This window comes from Calypte anna, chromosome 12, assembly GCF_003957555.1.
Source record: "Calypte anna isolate BGI_N300 chromosome 12, bCalAnn1_v1.p, whole genome shotgun sequence".
NCBI classification, from domain to species: Eukaryota; Metazoa; Chordata; class Aves; order Apodiformes; family Trochilidae; genus Calypte; species Calypte anna.
Genome location: NC_044258.1, coordinates 12,076,522 through 12,093,788, shown reverse-complemented (window position 1 = coordinate 12,093,788; position 17,267 = coordinate 12,076,522). Strand labels below are relative to the sequence as shown.

Sequence of the window (17,267 nt, the reverse complement as noted above, 5' to 3'; positions counted from 1 at the left end):
ATGCAGTTAAAGATTTGAGTAGAATATTTGGATATCAGAGTAAATAAGAAAAAAATGCACATGAAATCCCAACACCCTCCAGGTTAGAGCTAAGTCCTTTTTTGTCATTTCCTCCCTGCTCCTTTGATAAAAGTAAACCTATCATGTGAAAGTCACTCAAGCTAATGAAACAATACACAGCGTTGTAATAGTCTGGCTGCTCTGATTTATTAATTTGAGGTATTTTTGCTTGGATATTTAAAGGATAACAATATGTTCATATTTGCAGGAAACACACACTCACCTGGTCATAGTACTTATTGATGTATTTGTACAGTTCATGTAGAGCCACCAAGGAATTGAGGTCACCTGAGTAATTCTGAATAAGAGAGAAAGACAAAACTGTGACACACGTAACAGACCAACAGGGCAGAGAATTCACCAGTGGTTCCCACTGAAGGACAAAATCTCATGCTCTTTGTCCTGAATCCCTGACTACTTTTCTCTCCAGTGCTAGCTGTGGAGAAACGCTCACTCTCCCACTGGTGCCACAAAGCAGAGCAGCCACAGTCAGTATTTCTGAGCAGGACTGCACACTCAGCTGGAACATCCTATCTTTGCATAACTTTTTGTTAGATGCTTAGGCCGGGTGTGACTTCTGAAAGACAATTTTATTTACCCGGGATAGCTCAGCCAGGGCAGAGTTCATCTCCTGGTCACTGGCAGAGATGGTCTGACGAATGTCTGCATAATACCTGTAGAGTGGTACACAGGCAATTAGCATATTGTTCCTCCTAGTCTCCTTTTACTCCTTAACTTACAACTCCACATGCCCATTACTTACCTTTCCACCATCTGCTTGTAGCGAGGAATGTCCCGGGCATAGAGCAGCTTATTGATTGGAGAGTCCTTGAACATTCAAAACCAGAAGTGATTATAAAAAGCTCCTCCATCATGCTGTGGGCTAACCTTAGCAGCTAACACCACCACTGCTATTTTCTGTCATTCATTCAGGATCAGCAATTTTTTGTCCTCTGCTTGAAGAGGCACTTCAAATACCAGGCTCCCTGTTAGTAATGCAGTCTGAGAAACCATGAGATGTACTGGTGAAGGGACTTCTGGGATCCCTAGTCCAGCTTTCCACTTCAAGCTGGCTGATCACCAGTATGAGGTCACATTGGCTATGGCTTTGCATAGCAGATTTCTGAAATCCTCCAGAGATCCAACCATCCCATATCTGGTGATCTGTGCAGGGCTGCTCCACCCTCAGCATGGGGCAGTAGTGGTGGTAAAAGGTTTTCCTAATGGCCAACCTTCATCTCCCTAGATGCTTTCTGTGAGTTACACTGTCTGACATAGCCAGCTAGAGTTTAGCACCAGCACCCCTCTCAGCAGCTTCTTTGTATGCTAAATAAAACCAGTTCCTTCCTCCTCTCTTTCCAAGAGTCCCCACTGAGTCACACTCCAGTGGCACAGTGTACCAGTGGTACTACACAGGAGCTCCTGCCTTCTTGGGGCAGCTCTCCTCAGCTGCCTGTGCCAGCAGCTTCTCCCTGTGTACTTACCCGCCCTAACTTATGGTCAGCTATTGTACAGGAGTCCATGAAAGTCTGTGCAATGACCAAGAGCACAGCATCGACGTTATCTGATGTCTGCACATCAAAAACAAACTGGGGATTCTTGATGATGTTGATCCAGAAGCGCAGGGGCAGGCTGTGGAGAAGACAAAAGCATGACAGGGTATCAGCAAAGGCAGCAGCTACACTGCTGGGAGACACTCTGCACATGGTACTGTATCTCTCCCTCTTGTTCCTCTTCCATAGACAAAGATAGCTCTAGACAGATGAGCAGTTCCTCCCCTCCAGATTGCACAGGAACACCCTGTACCTGTTTGTCTTCCAGATATGGATGGTCTCGGGGTCTGCAATCCCATAGTGTATTGCCTGCTCATCCAACAGGTCAAAGAAGTATTTGACTGCCAGAGGGACAGGGCGGTTGGTACTCAGAATCACCTGGAACAAGTCATCCACAAACTTCTGCAGAGTGCCCTGTGAAGAACCAAGCAGGAAAGAGTCAGCACAGGCAGAAAAGAGTGGAGAGCCCAGGCCTGACACAGATGAGAAGTTACCCTCTGCTGCTCAGCAACCTCCCATCACCAGTCCAAAGCTACCTCTCCTCCACTGCCAAGAACAGCAGCAAAAGAGAAAGAAGGCCCCAGCAGTTTCTGGAACAGATACCAGGGAGAAGCTCACCCCACCATTTCTCACTCTCCTAGAGGCTCTGCAAAACTCAGCCTACTAGTATGAGTAGAAGTTTGGCACTGCAGTGCTGTGTCCAAAGGGAAACAACCAGCACGTGCATCAGCCCAGGCAAAGGGGCTCTTCATGTTCCTACACAACTCTGCAACCTGCCAGGGAATATGAAGAAAGGCAAGATCCCAAGCACAGCACAATCTGTGCTTCTTCTCACCTTCATTGAGAGTAGACGTGTCAGATAGATCTCTGGGATTGCCTTGGCTCGCTCCCGATCTCTCAAGCTTCCACGCCGATGCTTGGGAAGCTCTGGCTCTTCTGTTGGTTTTACCAGGTGCCAAAGTTTGATCCCACCTTCATCTGCATCCTCCAGCATTGGTGTTTCTAAAACAAACAATGTTTAGAGATGAGCATCAGTTCTCTCACAGTAGAGCTTGACCAGGTGAGCCCCAATCAAAGCACAAAAGGGAAGGAACCTCCAGAAGCCTCTATCCAGCCTTCTACATAAAGTATAACTGTTGCTGTCACTACATCAGGTTGCCTCTGTCCACCAAAACCTTAAAGGTCTCAGGAATTTCTCCAGACAGAGATCCCTTGCCATCCCAGTGGTCTATTCCAGGGTTGCACTACCTTTTTCCCAAATAAGGTTTTTTTCAATATCCAACTTTAACCTGTTAAGCCACAGCCTGTGGCAATTGTCCCTCGTGCCACAGGAGTATCCATGGAGCTATTTGCTGTGTCAGGCAGTATGGTAATTGCCTGGGGTCCCATCACCACCATGCCCAGTGCTCAAGGGTATTAAGGTTCCTATGAGCTGCAAGTTGTGCTCAGCCCTAGAGTCAGAATCAGGCTTGTTCTGCATTTTCAGGTCCAGCCTGGATTTCTTGTTCTTACATTCTTTTCTTTTCTCTCATCTCATCTGCCCAAGCTTTCAATTTCATGACAATATTATGAGGACCCAAATCATGTATCAGCTTTCTATGGCAGCACAGAGCTGGAGCTATGACAAGAGACTTGTCCCACTAACTGTCCAGGTGCTATAAAATCATTTTATCAGAACAGGACATCAAACTCACTCTCTCCTGGGATGTAATCCTGATTCTCCCTATGGATGTGCTTGGTCAGGCGTGGGACCAGTGCTACTGTTGCTCCATCGGGCACCTGCACACAAGCAAAAATCATCAGTCAAAACAAATGGCATGTTTCTCACCAGCACAGCAGGGAAGTGGACAAAACAGACTATACCATTACTAGAAATAGGGATAGAAACACTTAATATCTGAATCTGCTGCTGCAAGAAAGCTCCAACCTTTTGTCAGTGTTCCACCAGAAGTCAGAGCCACAAATAAAGCATAAGTGTGTATAAGATGAGAAGGGAGACAGAACAATGGTAAACTGGGTTCTGACCTTGTAATGCTGAAGAGTGTTCAGGCGCTTCCAAGTACCTTGAACTACAGATGTCACATCCTCATCAGACAGTATCAGATGACCTGCCAGCCCTGATCTCCACTCTTCAGGCATTAAAACACAGAAAAAATGAAAAGATCAACTGTGGAGGCATCCTTGAAGTCTGTTGTGCTTTAACCTGAACTAGTGGAACTCCATGCTAGTGAGGAGCCACACTGGCATCATGGGATGGCTGGGAGTTCATCAACCCAACAGGCAGGAAGTAGGAAAAAGTTACCAAGGACACCCTGTCCAACTATGGGCATCAAGTTTTTTACCCAGTTATTGAATAACAAATCTTCTGGAGCTTTCCAGAAACCACTTCAGGTTTGACTGACCTGAATAAAAGGGGTACCATTTGCCAATTTAGTCTGTCCACCACCTTAAAAGAGGAGGATTAACAGAAAAGTCCATAGACTCTCAGAACTTATATCCAGAAAGCCTTTCATGTCAGATATTTTTCTCTATTTTTAAATGCATGAAGTCATATATCAGCTTTCTCTTCAACAAGTTGAAGATACTAAACTTCTAAATGTTTTCAGGTTTGCTTTCCATCCCCAGAATAATTTAAAGTTGTTTGCACTTGTCCTTGTTATTATCATACTCTCCTGGACAGTGAATGGCAAAATTTGGTTCTAGTAGTGGTCTTGCCTCAGCACAGAACCTGGGAGATCACTGCCTTGCTACATTCCCACTGATCCTGGTCAACCTTTATCCATGCTGTTTCACAAACTACATAATCTGACTAAGTACCTGTAAAAACAGGGTCCTGCAGCCACAGGACAATCTCTAAAGCACAGGAGAGGTGGCCACCTGTCTGCTCAGGTCTCTCATCTGACACTTGCCAAGTTCCTAGGAATTCTGTCAGATTGTGACTATTCAGGCAGGTGATTCAAGCCACAAATATGTACTCATAGTCCTTACTACCTGCTATTCCCCCAGTACCTGCTCATTTATAAATGTCAGCAGTACTTGGCAACAGCTTGAGCACGAAGTAAGTGGAAATCAGAGCGGCTTCCCTCACAATCTAAGTCCTACCCTTCAGTAACCACTGTGGGCAAAATCTTCCCCGACACATTACTGAGGTAGTGCCGCTGACTCCACTGCCAGGAAAAGCCAGTCTATGACTCCTGCACCTCTGTATTGCATTCAAATGGTCCTCCCCTCCTACATGTTCTCTATGTTTTTTTTCCCGCCCTCATGTCCCCTTGCCCAAGACATTGCCATGGTGCAAAGTCTGGCAAAGAAATGGAAGGGTCTGGACCCAACTTCTCCTTTCCCAGCACTGCCTCTTGTTGTCAGTCTCATTCCTGCCTCATGCCTGTTTGGGTCCAGTCAGAGTGCAACATCCTTGATCAGTGACTGCGCAATCAGCAGAGAATGACAAATGTCACACATGTCATGGTGCTGTGCATGGATAGCAAATGACCCCTCTCTTACACTTCCACACTGAGTTTTGTCACCAAGGAGTTCTGCTCACCGAGGTCCAGGGTGTCTGGGTCTGGTCGGTGACAGTATGGCGTCCCTTTATAGATCTGATCCAGGATTTTCTCCTTCACCTGTGTTATGGTGTCACAGTCTAGCACTTTCGCAGATATCCCTTGGGAGTCCTCTGCCCCTCCTGCAGCAACTCCTGCCTGCGTCAGAGCGTTTAAGGTCTGGGGAGAAAAGAAAAGGTCACAACTATTCAGCTGGCAAAATTACATCTGACACATTTACACCTTTGGTAGCTGGCATTAAGGCACGCTAACAGCTCGTCCTTTCACTAGGAGTTTCAGAAAAGAAAACATGACAGATGTTAAACACCATGTTCAGTCTTGTGTCAAGAGCTGAAAGCCAGTTCAACAGCAGTGGGGAGGGGCTGTCATGTGCCATCAGCAAGTTCATCTCCTCACAGCACATACAGATTGCTGTGGTGATAGCTCCTATCAGCCTATGGCCAAAGCACCTGATTTAACAAAGCTCTTGCTCATCTATGGAGCTGGGCTGCTGGGGTAAACCTGGCTCCTAGGAGACAGAAGCAGAATGTTGCACTTCTGCCTCAATAATAGAGGGAGAGCCACTTAGCCCTGTCCCACCAGAGTCGACAGAGGGAACAGAAGATCTGGTGCTTACCAGAGTCCGGTACTCCAGGTCTTCTCTCAAAAGGCGGTTGTCATTTAGGGTGTATTTGGCTTTCCCTGTCACCCAGTCGACTGGCCCTTTGTCCACCTGGTGCTTGATTCCTCGAAACAACATGTAAAGAGGCTCCCCAACAGAGTCCTGGCACAGAAAGGAAGTAGTTTCACCCGAGAGAAATTCAGCTTTCTCCTCCTAGCAGAGCCCATCAGCTTGGAAACACGGACACCCAGGGTGATGAGGAGCAGGGCTGAGGACACAGCAGAGCTTTGCCACAGAGGGCAAAGACAGGGCCTCTGCCAACAGCACAGGGAAAGTGCAGAGGCCAATTGCAGGTGGATACACCAGACCAAGACATTGCTCTGCCTCCTCACCACTGAAGAGACTGTCCTTGCCACCAATTCTCTGGGAAAGGAAGTGGATCAGAATCTGTCCACCCCATGCACACACCAACCTCTGGCCAACATGTCTCAAGATAAAGGAGCTACACTGAGCCCTCCATGATCTGGCAAAACATCCTGGAAATACTGAGCGTGTTAATGCTGATTTAATCATCCCTGTTCCCAGCTCTTTCATTCCCCACCCTGAAATACAGAATGATTCTAGCACTATTTCAGCTATGAGCAAGGTACAAAGCAAAGATGTGGCTCTCTCCCCTCTTTTGGCCCCTCTACACCACAAAGGGACAAAGAGCTCACCCTCACAAATGCGTACAGGCAGATGGACATCCAGTTGGTTAGCAGCTTCTCTACCACTGTTTCCGTCCTGAAAGAGAGCATGAGGTTGGTCACAGGAATACAGTGCAAAGCAGGGAGGGATTTGGAGGTAAAAGTCACTTCCCTTGAGAAAAGGGTACACTAATACACTAATGATGATATAGGATCAAGGAAAAGGAAAGGGAAAAAAAAAAAAAAAGGACATTAGAGACTAGTAAGGTTAATGCTTTTGATACCACTTATCTGAGGCACTATTCTGCCTGAAGGAGGCACCAAATTACAGAATTAGAGAGACAAGCTAGCAGAGGACATAGGAAAGCCTCTGTTAGATCTCATAAGTGAAACTTGTTTAGATCAGAAGGACCATACAGGAGGCTAATGGAGATCCAAACACAACACATATTTCAGTTTAGCTTCCAAGAATGGTATGACTGAGGGCCCAGGGACCTCAAAACAGCCAAGTGAGATTAGATTTGGCAGATGCCTAGTACCTGAACACAAGAAAATGTACAGCAGCTTCAAGAAAAAGAGGAATTTTGAGTGCTCCAGCTCGAGGAAGCTTCAGCTTCCTATTCTTTTTGCACCTTTCCTGCTATATTCCTTGCCAGTTGCTGACTGGAGACAAGGGTATCACTGTTACTGCTCCCTCCCATTCGATGTGTGTTGTCTGGACACACACCAGTGTTACAGCTCCAGACCATGCCATGATGCTATGCTACCTACAGGACTTTCAGAGTTTGTCAGCTGTCCACTTGGGTACCTAACAGAGGGACCATGGCTGGCACACTCACCTCCGCAGCATCAACTTGGGGTTCTTGGCCACATACTGCTCCACAAGGTCATTCAGGAGTGTTTTGAGGATGTCAGTGAAGTACTCCAGCTTCCCATGCAGCGACACAGTGAGCAGTGATGCCACATAGGCCCGGTCTCTTGGAGAGAAAGTGCGCTGGATTTCCAGAGTGTGGATGAACTGGTGAGAAGAGAGAAGCCAGTGTGTGGATCTGCTGGAAACAAGGCAGCCACAGCTACTGCCTCTTGGAAGAAACAGTGCCGCAGGGAGCTGTTCAGGAATGGACTTTGACAGTGCCCACTTTTTGCCACCATCTGCTAGTGACATGGCCCTGACCTCACAGCAGGCTGTAGTTAGAGAGGGACATTACCTTGGTGAGGAAGAGCTTGCTGTTGAGCAGGTTGGAGAGCTGGACCAAGCCCTGCTCCACAGTTTGCCGCCGGCACTCAGGGATGTCCAGGTCCCTTTGCAGCGGTGACTCACGGTGGCCCGGGAAGAAAATGCGCTCTGCATAGGACTTGTAATCCAAGAAGGGGATCCCAGTGCCCACAAGGTCACTCGTGAGGTCCATCATCTCAGTCATCAGGTCTGAAGGAAAAGAAAGGCCCATGAGATTGACTGCATGATCACAACTGATGGTGCAGAGTATGAGGTGAGTGTAGGAATTAGGACCAGCAAGATGGAACTGAGGAAGAGGCAGGATGCTTCATGTCAGGAGGAGGCACATTGGGGTCCCATTTCTAGAACATTTAAAACTAGGGAAACACCAGGAGAAACTGGATGAGGAAACTTCCAGCCTGTGAATTTGGTGATTATTTCCATTTACAGTCAGGAGCTCCTGTTTTGAAAAAAAGAGGAAGCCACTATCCAGCACTGATCTGTGGTTACAGGCTTTATCTAGATTACAGGTAAGAGTATTAGAGACCTTCTGCTCCTCCCTGCTTCCCACATTAGTTGGAGATTGCAGTCTGAGTCACCAGCAGAGTTTCAGAGCCCCAAGTCTCCCACATAAGTGCTCACTGATGTAATTTAATTTGCTCAAAACAAAGGCTACCTGTCCTCTGGAGAATCAAAAGGGGTCTGTATGGATCACTGTGCTCTGAATTAAAGAGAAGAATTAAAAATGGCAGAATTTGGCTATATGCTTCAAAGCTCCATCATAAGTTAAAGTTATTGTCTGTATGTATGCAGGAATGGAAAGAGGCTGGGCTGAGAGTGGTTCCTCAAGCTTCCCTGAAGCTTCAGGAACCTGGGAGCTCAGTGACTGACCTGTGAATTCCTTTTTGCATCTGTCCCGAACACTTGTTTCCAGATTTTCTAACTGGATTTGAACTTTCTTGTAATCCCTCAGAGCCTGTTTGCTCTTCCTCCTGCAATAAGAAGTAGAATTGTTCTCAGTGGCTCTAGCCCAGGGATTGTTCTTGCCAACTGTTGTGCTGCTGCCAAAGACTCCAGGGCAACTGGTGTTGAGATGATTTCTACTGAACGTTATCTTTGCAGAACATCAAACAGTGTTCTGTAAAGTAGATGTGTTTCTTGGAACAGCCATTAGGTGTGGGTTCTGAAGGAACCATACAACAACAGAGGCTTAGAATTTGCCACAAAATAAAGAAAACAGGGACCTTGTTTAGGCCCAAGGTGTACATGCTTGGCAATATCCACTGGATAGAGTTGTAGAGGAACTTAAAGATCTCAAACAATGCCGGGGTTTCTTACCTGTATATGAAGACGATGACCAGAACAATCAGTGCCACAAAGGATGCACCAACACCCAAACCAATCTGTGCCTCCAGTGGGAAGGTGAGCTGGCTCTCTGTGTCATACTGCACTCGGCCCAGGAGGAAGTTCAGGTTTCCCATCTGTACCTGTAAGAAACCATGTGCCATGACATAAGCTCAGTGCAACAATGAAAACCAAAGCCACAGGCCTTCTCCAGAAAGGGGACAGGGGCATACAGCTCTCCAGAAAAGCTGTCCCACAGCACAAATCCTCAAACCAGCTTAAAACCATTGGTTTTAAGGCAATGTTTGGCATGGAAGAAATGAGATGAGAGCAAAAGCAGCTCCCTGCCACCCCTGCTACATTCCCCTGTTCTACACTAGGGCTTCTGCATTTCCTCCACTTCCCATACCACTCCTTGCCTCTACCACTACTTTCTTGTGCTTCCACAAATAGCAGAATTTCCTGTGGTACTGCTGATTCCCTACCGTGAACTCTGGGAGCAAGTCCGTGCCCTCCCGCTTGGTGCGGTGCCGCGGAGCTGGCTGCTCAGAGGGAGGCTCACAGTAGAGATGATTCCTTGTAAGTGTCTTCACCACACAGATTCCTTCCCCAATCATGGCCATAACTTCATCCTTGGAAATAGCCAGATCTAGGTTCTCCCCCTGCAACAGACATACAACAGCATACCTGGGGGGGGAAACAACTCTACACTTCCATGGCCCCAGAGAAGATGGAGGAGACCAACATCATGTACAGAAAAAAACATCACTCTGCCCTTCTGCAACATCTTTAAAGAGTGACTTTCCCATCTCCATCTAGAAACAGGTCTTTCCTATGGCCAGGTTTCTTCTGCTCCTAAGTAATTCCTACAGAATTCTTCAGTAGTTATGAAAAACCTAACAGCTGAGAACAGGATGTAGGGTGTATTTAGCATGCAATATCTCATATACAAGTAGTTTATTAGACTTAAAAATGAAAAAGCATGAAACCTTCCAGAAGCCCTATGAAACCCTTAAGAATTATTCATGGGTTCAAGAGGCTTTTTTGCTTCACTCCTTCCACTACTTTTATGTATAATTTCTCACTGGCCAAAGCAGATGTGCTGTGACAGACTGTAAGCATGTCAAATACTTGACAACTTGATGCTGCATGACACCAATTTTAAACACTCAGCTTAGAAACAACTTTGTACATATTTGTGTTACCTCCACAGAGATGACACTTCCTGGCTTGTGACGGTATGGTTTGGCAGGGTCTTCAGCATTCAATGGTTTTAGGATGGGGTTGACTTCGTAAGAGAAAGGCATAGGATGCAATGAGTTGAAATCAAAGCTCAGATTATCCAGAATAAATTCCAGTTTAATACGGACACTTCTCAACAGCAGATTAATGGCTGGAGTTTTGCACAGAATCAGGTAGGAAGAGTTGACGAGACATGGTTCTTCAAACTAAATGCAAAAGGCAAAAAAGTGTCAGTAGGGAAACACTAATGCTTCTGCTTCAGCTTTGCAATACTTTCTAACCCTGAGCAATCTGGGGCCAGTCTGCATTCCTCTCATATGGAGCAATGCCAGAGGAACTCAAATTTTAGAGGGGAAAATCCAGGACTAAGGAATTCCCCATGTTCCTCTAAAGAAAGCTTTCACAGCATTGGTTTTGTTGCAGGTACCCAGGTCTCAGCAGTGGGAATTAGCTCTGACATTCCCCCTGCAGCAAATTCTGGAGAGACATCAGCTTTAGAGCTCTCTGCTCTGACAGAACAGGACCGAAGACCATCAGTGCAAGATTGATATCCTAGACTGAATGCTTCTGTGAAAGCAGAGTTCCTCCATCATAGATATGCTTTATACATTTGATGAAAGTATTAGAGTGAAATTATTTTTTTCTTCCCTGCAGCCACAAACACTTTCCTAAGAACATGGGTAAAGCCATCTGTTATGGATGCAAGTACACAAGAACTATATTCTCCTAGTTCATGCCCTCCATCATTTCCACTAATAATGAAGATCCTTTTTGCACTTTGGATAAGCATCCTCTACCTCTGCAAATTCTGCTGCTCTGTGACCTTGATGATCATGTCAGCACCTCTGCAGTGACCCATGTCAGGATACTGGCAGCAGGAGAGAAGAAAATGCTGGTGGAACTGGTCATTTTTATCTCAGAAGGAATGAGAGCGCAAAAGCAGGGAGAACTATGCAGAAGGAAGAGTCTGGAGCACAGACATGCTGAGCCACATAAGTTCTTTGTCTCAGCTGTAGATTTCTTTATCTACACACTGCTGCCCTGCTGTTTCTATCTGTCATCACAAGCTCTGCACATCAGTAGGCAGAGGCAGACCCAACTCAGGGAAATGTTTGTTACAGTGTTTAATGTCTCAGTCTAGCAGAGAACACTTCAATTTGCCTGAAACTGTTAGTTGGTGCCATTCAAACAGGTAACAGCAAGTCCCTCTCTCCTAGGGACAGAATGTCCACCCCTCCAGTACAACATATCAACCCTTAAGCACCCTCAGATCCCATGAATGCTTTGCCATGCTACCTGCTGGACACTGCACAGAGCATCCTCAGGGCACTCGCTGTCTGGGATGATTCTGCGCCATCGTCCCACTCCTCGGCGACGGCGTTCGGATGGAGAGACAGTAACTCGGATCTTTGGCTTCTGTACAACATCCAAGTTGTATCCATGAACTCTGAGCACTCTCCCTCCACTAAAAGAGAAAAGTAGCTGATCACACCCACCTACTATTCCTCAGTTCTGTCTTGCCCATGCTCCCACCCTTCTGCTTCTGCTTATTCCTACAATTTGGCTTTCCCGCAAAGTGCAACTCAACCGATGCCATTGGTGCTGCAGTACGTGCCCCACCACACAGTCCTAGGGAAGATGCACTCAGTCTTTCTACCTGAGGAAGCTTTTAGGTGGCTCTGCAAAAGTGATGTTGGGATCCAGAGTATATCTGAAGAGGAATCCTTCCAGTCTCCGCTCTTGGTCCCCGTATTTGATAGTGACTGGAAGTTCTGCAGACACATTGCTGGGACTTGTCTGGCATGCCAACTGATCCTCTGTCATCTCAGAGAGGCTTAGAGAGACAAAAGAGAGAATAAGGGATTAATACAGCCAGTACAGAGACAAATTTTATAGTACTATGTCTTGGTCTTCGCAGTCTGCAGTCCTCTTCCAGTATTTTCCTAAATCTAATGCTAATTGCTAGACAGTTGTCTGTGACAACTGCAGCACATAGACAAAAAGCAGGTACAGTCACTATCCAGACTTGAAGAGACTGGAAGCATGGTACCAGGGCATGTGCATCTTGTCACCAGCAGTACTGTCAGGTGTACTGTCCCAGGATGCAAGGAACAAACAGCTCTTAGTGTTCGTCTGCAGGAGCAACTGCAGTTCCCCATCAGCAAAAGCAGAGCTGTCAGGATGGGGTAAAGCTCTGTCAAGAGCCAAGCAGAACAGAGGCCATGTAGCACTGTTCATGTCCAAGGGAATGTGAGCAGGAATGCAAGATGGACGAGGGTGCTGCCATGACCCTCAAGGGGGGATTTTCCTGGAAACAGAGGAGAGCAGAGCTCCAACAGCCTGTGCTGAGGCCAAGCCAGGCAGCTTCTCACCCTGCAGGGTTCTGGAAAGGACTCAGGGCAGTGCAGAGCCAGCAGATCGGCAGGCTCTGATCTTACATGTGGCAAGGGAGGTCTCCAAGCAGGACACTGATCTCATTAGGATGTCCAGTCAGCAGCTTTGAGCCCAGAAGGGTAAGACAGGTTCCACCTGCTTTGGGGCCCTGAGTTGGAACAATGGATTTCAGCTCTGGGTTCTAGAAGAGAAAATAAATTAAAAAAAAGGAGGTGACTGACAAAGACCTCAAAAGATAAGGCTAGGAAAGAAAAGAGCAGAACACATCCAGTGATCTCCAGTGCCCTGAAAATAAAAGTTACAGATCGCTTGTTCACAGGCAGGCCTCAACTAAGCTCCAGCAGCCACCTTACAACAGAGCAGAGGCAATAGGCCTCAACACCACCAAAAACCACAAACTGGGGACCAGTCTTTCCATGGACTGCAAAAGACAGATGGATGCTTCCAACAGCAAAGCTGTGAGCCTCAGACACAAACCCTAGGATTAACAGTTTAAAGGGATTGCTCAGATCAGTAACTGTAACTCAGATCGTGTTACAAAAAACAAGGTAGCAAATAAACTCTGTTTGTCTTCTAGATGAAGAGATTACCAGCAGGGAGCCCTAAGAATTTATGTTGAGACCTGTGCTGTTAAATGTACTTGTGGGTGACCTGGAAAGCAGAAATGAAATTTGGTAAATTATTCAGAGCAACAAAAATGTAGTATCATTGAGTTCCAGCAGCAGAATTTGGAGGAGCCAGGCAGAGTGGCAGAAGTAAGTCACTGCTGATAAATAAAGAGCAAGATACATGAAGTGAGGAGGAGCAGGGAGACTACAGCAAAAAAAGTAGCCTGGCATTACATACACAGCTGTGAGTTTTGAAATGGCTCCTTGCCCATTCAAGAGTGCTTTGGTACTGTAACAATACCACCAGCTGTAAGCACAGAACTCAACAAAAACCACAAGTAGTAGGAATTACTGGGAAGGGAATTAAGGGAGGGAAAAAAAAGAAAGAAGCATTAATGCCACAATAAAAATTCTTTCTGCACTCATATCTTGAACATGGTAGGCAGTTCTCATCACCCTGCCTCAAAATGGTGATAACAGAACCAAAACCAAAAGAAGAGCAACATGCATAAACTATTGTTCTGTACAGCCAAAAACTCTTTCCACTTCCCATGGGAGAGGAAGATTTGTAACTAGGTACAGAATTCGGTAGGTGCACCAGGGATGAAAAGCAAGTAAGTGTACTTTAAAACTACATAAATATTATTTCATAGTTGTTTTGTCTCAGATATCAAAAAGTTATCAGAAACAGGTTTAAAAACAATAGGAAACATTTCTCCATACGATGCAGAGTAACTCTGGACTTACTGCCATTAGCTGATGAAGGTTAGAAGCAAAAAGTGTGTTCAAGTGGCAGTTTGCAAATTAATAAAAGGAACCTCAGAAGTCTTGGTAAGAAGTCATCAATAATAATAAAAAAATCTTCAAATCAGAAATATACCCTGTGTATTCTTCTTCTTTTCCTAGAACATTTAATCGTTATCATTGTAAAAAAAAAAAAAAATCACTAGACTACAGAATCTGTAGTATTGCCTAGTGCAGTTACTCTTATAATCTCAAGGGATGTGGGGGATGGAGACACACACAAATTAAAAAAAAAAAAACCCACAAAAAACACCCCACAAGAGAAAGACCTGAAAAGTCAAATAAAAATACCAGCAGAAAGTGCCTGGTAGAGCCCCACAGTTTCATGCAATAGACAGCCATTTAGCAGAGATATTGGAAGAAGAGGGAGAGGTATTAAAGCTGTAGTTTTGTTACCTGATAGGTGAAAATATGTCCAGAAACTCCACGTCCTCCTCCAGGCACTTCCACCACAATGTGCCCAAATCTCTCAGTCCCGCTCCCGCCCGTGACGCACACGATACTGCAGGGCAACCCAAGAACAGTGTCACCCCGTGGAAGAGCAGATGAGCTGTATCCATGGCATCATGTCCTAAAACCACCTAGGAACCATGGCTCCCTTCTTCAGCCTTAGCATATGCTCAGAATATACAACTGAACACTGAGAAACACCTTTAGAAGCTGGATTAGGTACAGCAGAAAAAAGCAGAAGGCGGTTTCAAACAGGCCCGTCCTATCCAAGATTATTCTTCCCGGGACAGACAGGATGCAGCCCACTATATCACAGATACATGAAGAGTCCAAGAACTCTGCTATTGACCCAGGCTAGCAGTGGTCACATTAGTGCTGTGTCTAATGCAGAAGAAAACTCAAGACCGTAGGTTAAGCTGGCACTGGTCTTCAGCCACTGGCCTCTGGGATCAGCCAATTGCCCTGGTCTGCACCACCCATTCTTCCCAGCCTTTTTTTTCCAGCTGTAATTTGGTATGGGAAACGCTGACAAGGTTAAAAGTCAGGTTGTACTTAGAGCAGCAAGGAATCCCATGCTACAGCACTGATTTGCAAACAGTAAAACTACTCTGCAGGAGACTTCCCAGCTGTCCTACACAGCAGAACAATAGTTTTGTCAGGGCTTTGGTCAGGAGTGGGTTCCAGATTCACAGCTCTATCACCAAAAAGGCTCAGGAATTTGAACTTGGGCAGAGCAGTCCCAAGCCAGTCCCAGGCCCTGGGATACCAGGTGATTTACAGACACAGAACAAAGACAGTGCTAACCCCAGAAAGATTATGCTCTAATTCTATGATGAAAACATAAAGCAGGTGGATCCAGACAAACAAGGCACACAGACAGGACAACACTGCTCAACACAGCAGGCCATTTCCCACCAGGATCTTACCTGGCTCCCAGAGGGAAGAGTACTACAACTACTAGTACTACCATGGAATGGAAAAATGAGTTTGTGACAGCTCTGATGAGAGGTTACTCACAATTGCTTTCCTCTTCTCCTCCTGGTTGCTTGGCTCCTCTCCCTCCCTTGTCCAAGGCTCCCACCTACCTTCCCTGCCACAGGCCATCTACACAAATATTTCTTTCTCCTTGCTTCCCAGCTGCCCCCCAGTCACACCTCTCAACATCTGATGACACTGCCTTGCTATATGCTCCTACCCTGGCCAGACACACCAGCTACCCAGTTCTCTACCACTGATATTAACTGGGTTGAGCAGGACAGGTCTTTCTGCTTCTCATCCTCCTCCTAGCTACTACTTTTACAAGCACTATGTGACCTGGCAGGCACTCCTAGCCACCAGAAGAGGGGCATAGGGCCCACCAGTTCTTCCTGGTCTGTCCCTAATTGAGAGGGTCCTTTCACGCATTTTGCTCCTTGGAGGTGGAAGCCTGGTTGGCAAGTGAGGAATGAGAATCTAGGGGTGTGCATACTCAAGGAGTGGCAAGAATCTGTGCTGTACCTCCAAATACATGTTCCCATCCTCACCCTTTGTTAATACTGTCAGGACATTTTCCTAGCAGTAACACCTGCACAAGCCATGTCCTTTGCTTTAATGAAATCACCCTGTGGCTGGGAGAGACACCCAGGAAACTGCATGGTTCCAAGCCTGTGACTCTCTGATCTGGCTGGCTTGTGGACTCTGTACTGGCACTGTTTGGCCATCCCCTTGAACACAGCCTCATCTCTCTGAGGTCACTGCCTGAGTAACTAATCAGACCTTACTCAGAGGCATTCCCTGGGGAATGGGCAAGGCTCAATACCTGCTACAGTAAAGGCAATGACATCTCAGGCTGGTGTCAGCAGCCAAGGGAAAAAAGCCAGCACCTGCCTCTGGGAGGAGGTTTCACAGATACTCTACCTGCTAGAGATCTCATACTCTTGAGCATCTACGGCACAGGGAATTCCTGCAACAGTGACAGTTTCTGCAATGTCTTGATGTTTCTGCCCGAGGTTTGAGCCAGTGATGGTGATTCTAGTGCCACCTTCCACTGGTCCAGACAGGGGGTATACCTGCAAAGACATCCGTGCATGTGTAAACGTCACAATATCTCAGAGCTCTGCAGTCTGGCAACTGATCTACAGCACAGGGCCCTTCAGCTGCCCCATTACAAACTATCTGCCTGGTCAGGCTGCTGCTATGGATTCCTTTCACTGGCTTGGACTAGTACCGGGTTGCACCCTCATCAGAAGAAGGGCCATAAAGAACACTGAAGTCTGAGATGCCTCTTCCTTGTCTCACTGTTGCCAGTAGTCCCCCCTAGAGGTGATAATCCCCTGTAGACACCTAAGGCAAGGACTGCCCTGCTTTGTCTTCTCATCAACATGCTGGCCACTCCACAGGGCATTTCTGCTGAAGAGTGGGAATGCACAAGCCAATACATGTTGCTAGTATTGAAGCAGCAAGCACCACTCCCCCCCCTCAGCATCAGTACGACAATGAATTGCATGCTGCACAAACGTCAAAGCTCTGTCCCTGAGCAGCATCAAAGTAAACTAAGACAAGATGCAGCACATGGATGTTGTGTGCCACCAGAGGGAGGACAAGCTGACAGCAAAAGGGACACATGGCTACGGACAATTGTCATGTGGCAGTTAGCAAGAAACATTTAAAATAAACAGACACAAATAATTAATTCCAGTAACCTGTCGTGCCTTTCCCATCCTTGCTGTGCCTTATCATTAGGTTTTGACCTCCTTTGCCCCAAGCT

General features: G+C 46.4%; 1 protein-coding gene across 2 annotated transcripts in view; it reads right to left on the bottom strand.

Annotated features, from left to right (window-relative positions):
- The window catches only part of PLXNB1 (plexin B1), a 54,831-nt gene that overhangs the window by 4,422 nt on the left and 33,142 nt on the right, over positions 1 to 17,267 (bottom strand). Inside the window, exons 15-36 of one of the 2 annotated variants that reach the window (XM_030458542.1) lie at positions 16,418 to 16,569; positions 14,468 to 14,573; positions 12,704 to 12,840; positions 11,923 to 12,099; positions 11,562 to 11,730; positions 10,229 to 10,471; positions 9,509 to 9,685; positions 9,018 to 9,166; positions 8,571 to 8,671; positions 7,672 to 7,889; positions 7,303 to 7,481; positions 6,494 to 6,560; positions 5,793 to 5,939; positions 5,158 to 5,335; positions 3,639 to 3,742; positions 3,308 to 3,392; positions 2,449 to 2,615; positions 1,867 to 2,027; positions 1,545 to 1,692; positions 824 to 888; positions 659 to 734; positions 284 to 358 (exon numbers count right to left, since the gene is read on the bottom strand). In XM_030458542.1, the coding sequence (XP_030314402.1) occupies positions 284 to 358; positions 659 to 734; positions 824 to 888; positions 1,545 to 1,692; positions 1,867 to 2,027; positions 2,449 to 2,615; positions 3,308 to 3,392; positions 3,639 to 3,742; positions 5,158 to 5,335; positions 5,793 to 5,939; positions 6,494 to 6,560; positions 7,303 to 7,481; positions 7,672 to 7,889; positions 8,571 to 8,671; positions 9,018 to 9,166; positions 9,509 to 9,685; positions 10,229 to 10,471; positions 11,562 to 11,730; positions 11,923 to 12,099; positions 12,704 to 12,840; positions 14,468 to 14,573; positions 16,418 to 16,569 (3,081 nt within the window). The remainder of the gene's footprint in view (positions 1 to 283; positions 359 to 658; positions 735 to 823; positions 889 to 1,544; positions 1,693 to 1,866; positions 2,028 to 2,448; positions 2,616 to 3,307; positions 3,393 to 3,638; positions 3,743 to 5,157; positions 5,336 to 5,792; positions 5,940 to 6,493; positions 6,561 to 7,302; positions 7,482 to 7,671; positions 7,890 to 8,570; positions 8,672 to 9,017; positions 9,167 to 9,508; positions 9,686 to 10,228; positions 10,472 to 11,561; positions 11,731 to 11,922; positions 12,100 to 12,703; positions 12,841 to 14,467; positions 14,574 to 16,417; positions 16,570 to 17,267) is intronic. The other variant, XM_030458543.1, reaches the window with a different exon arrangement.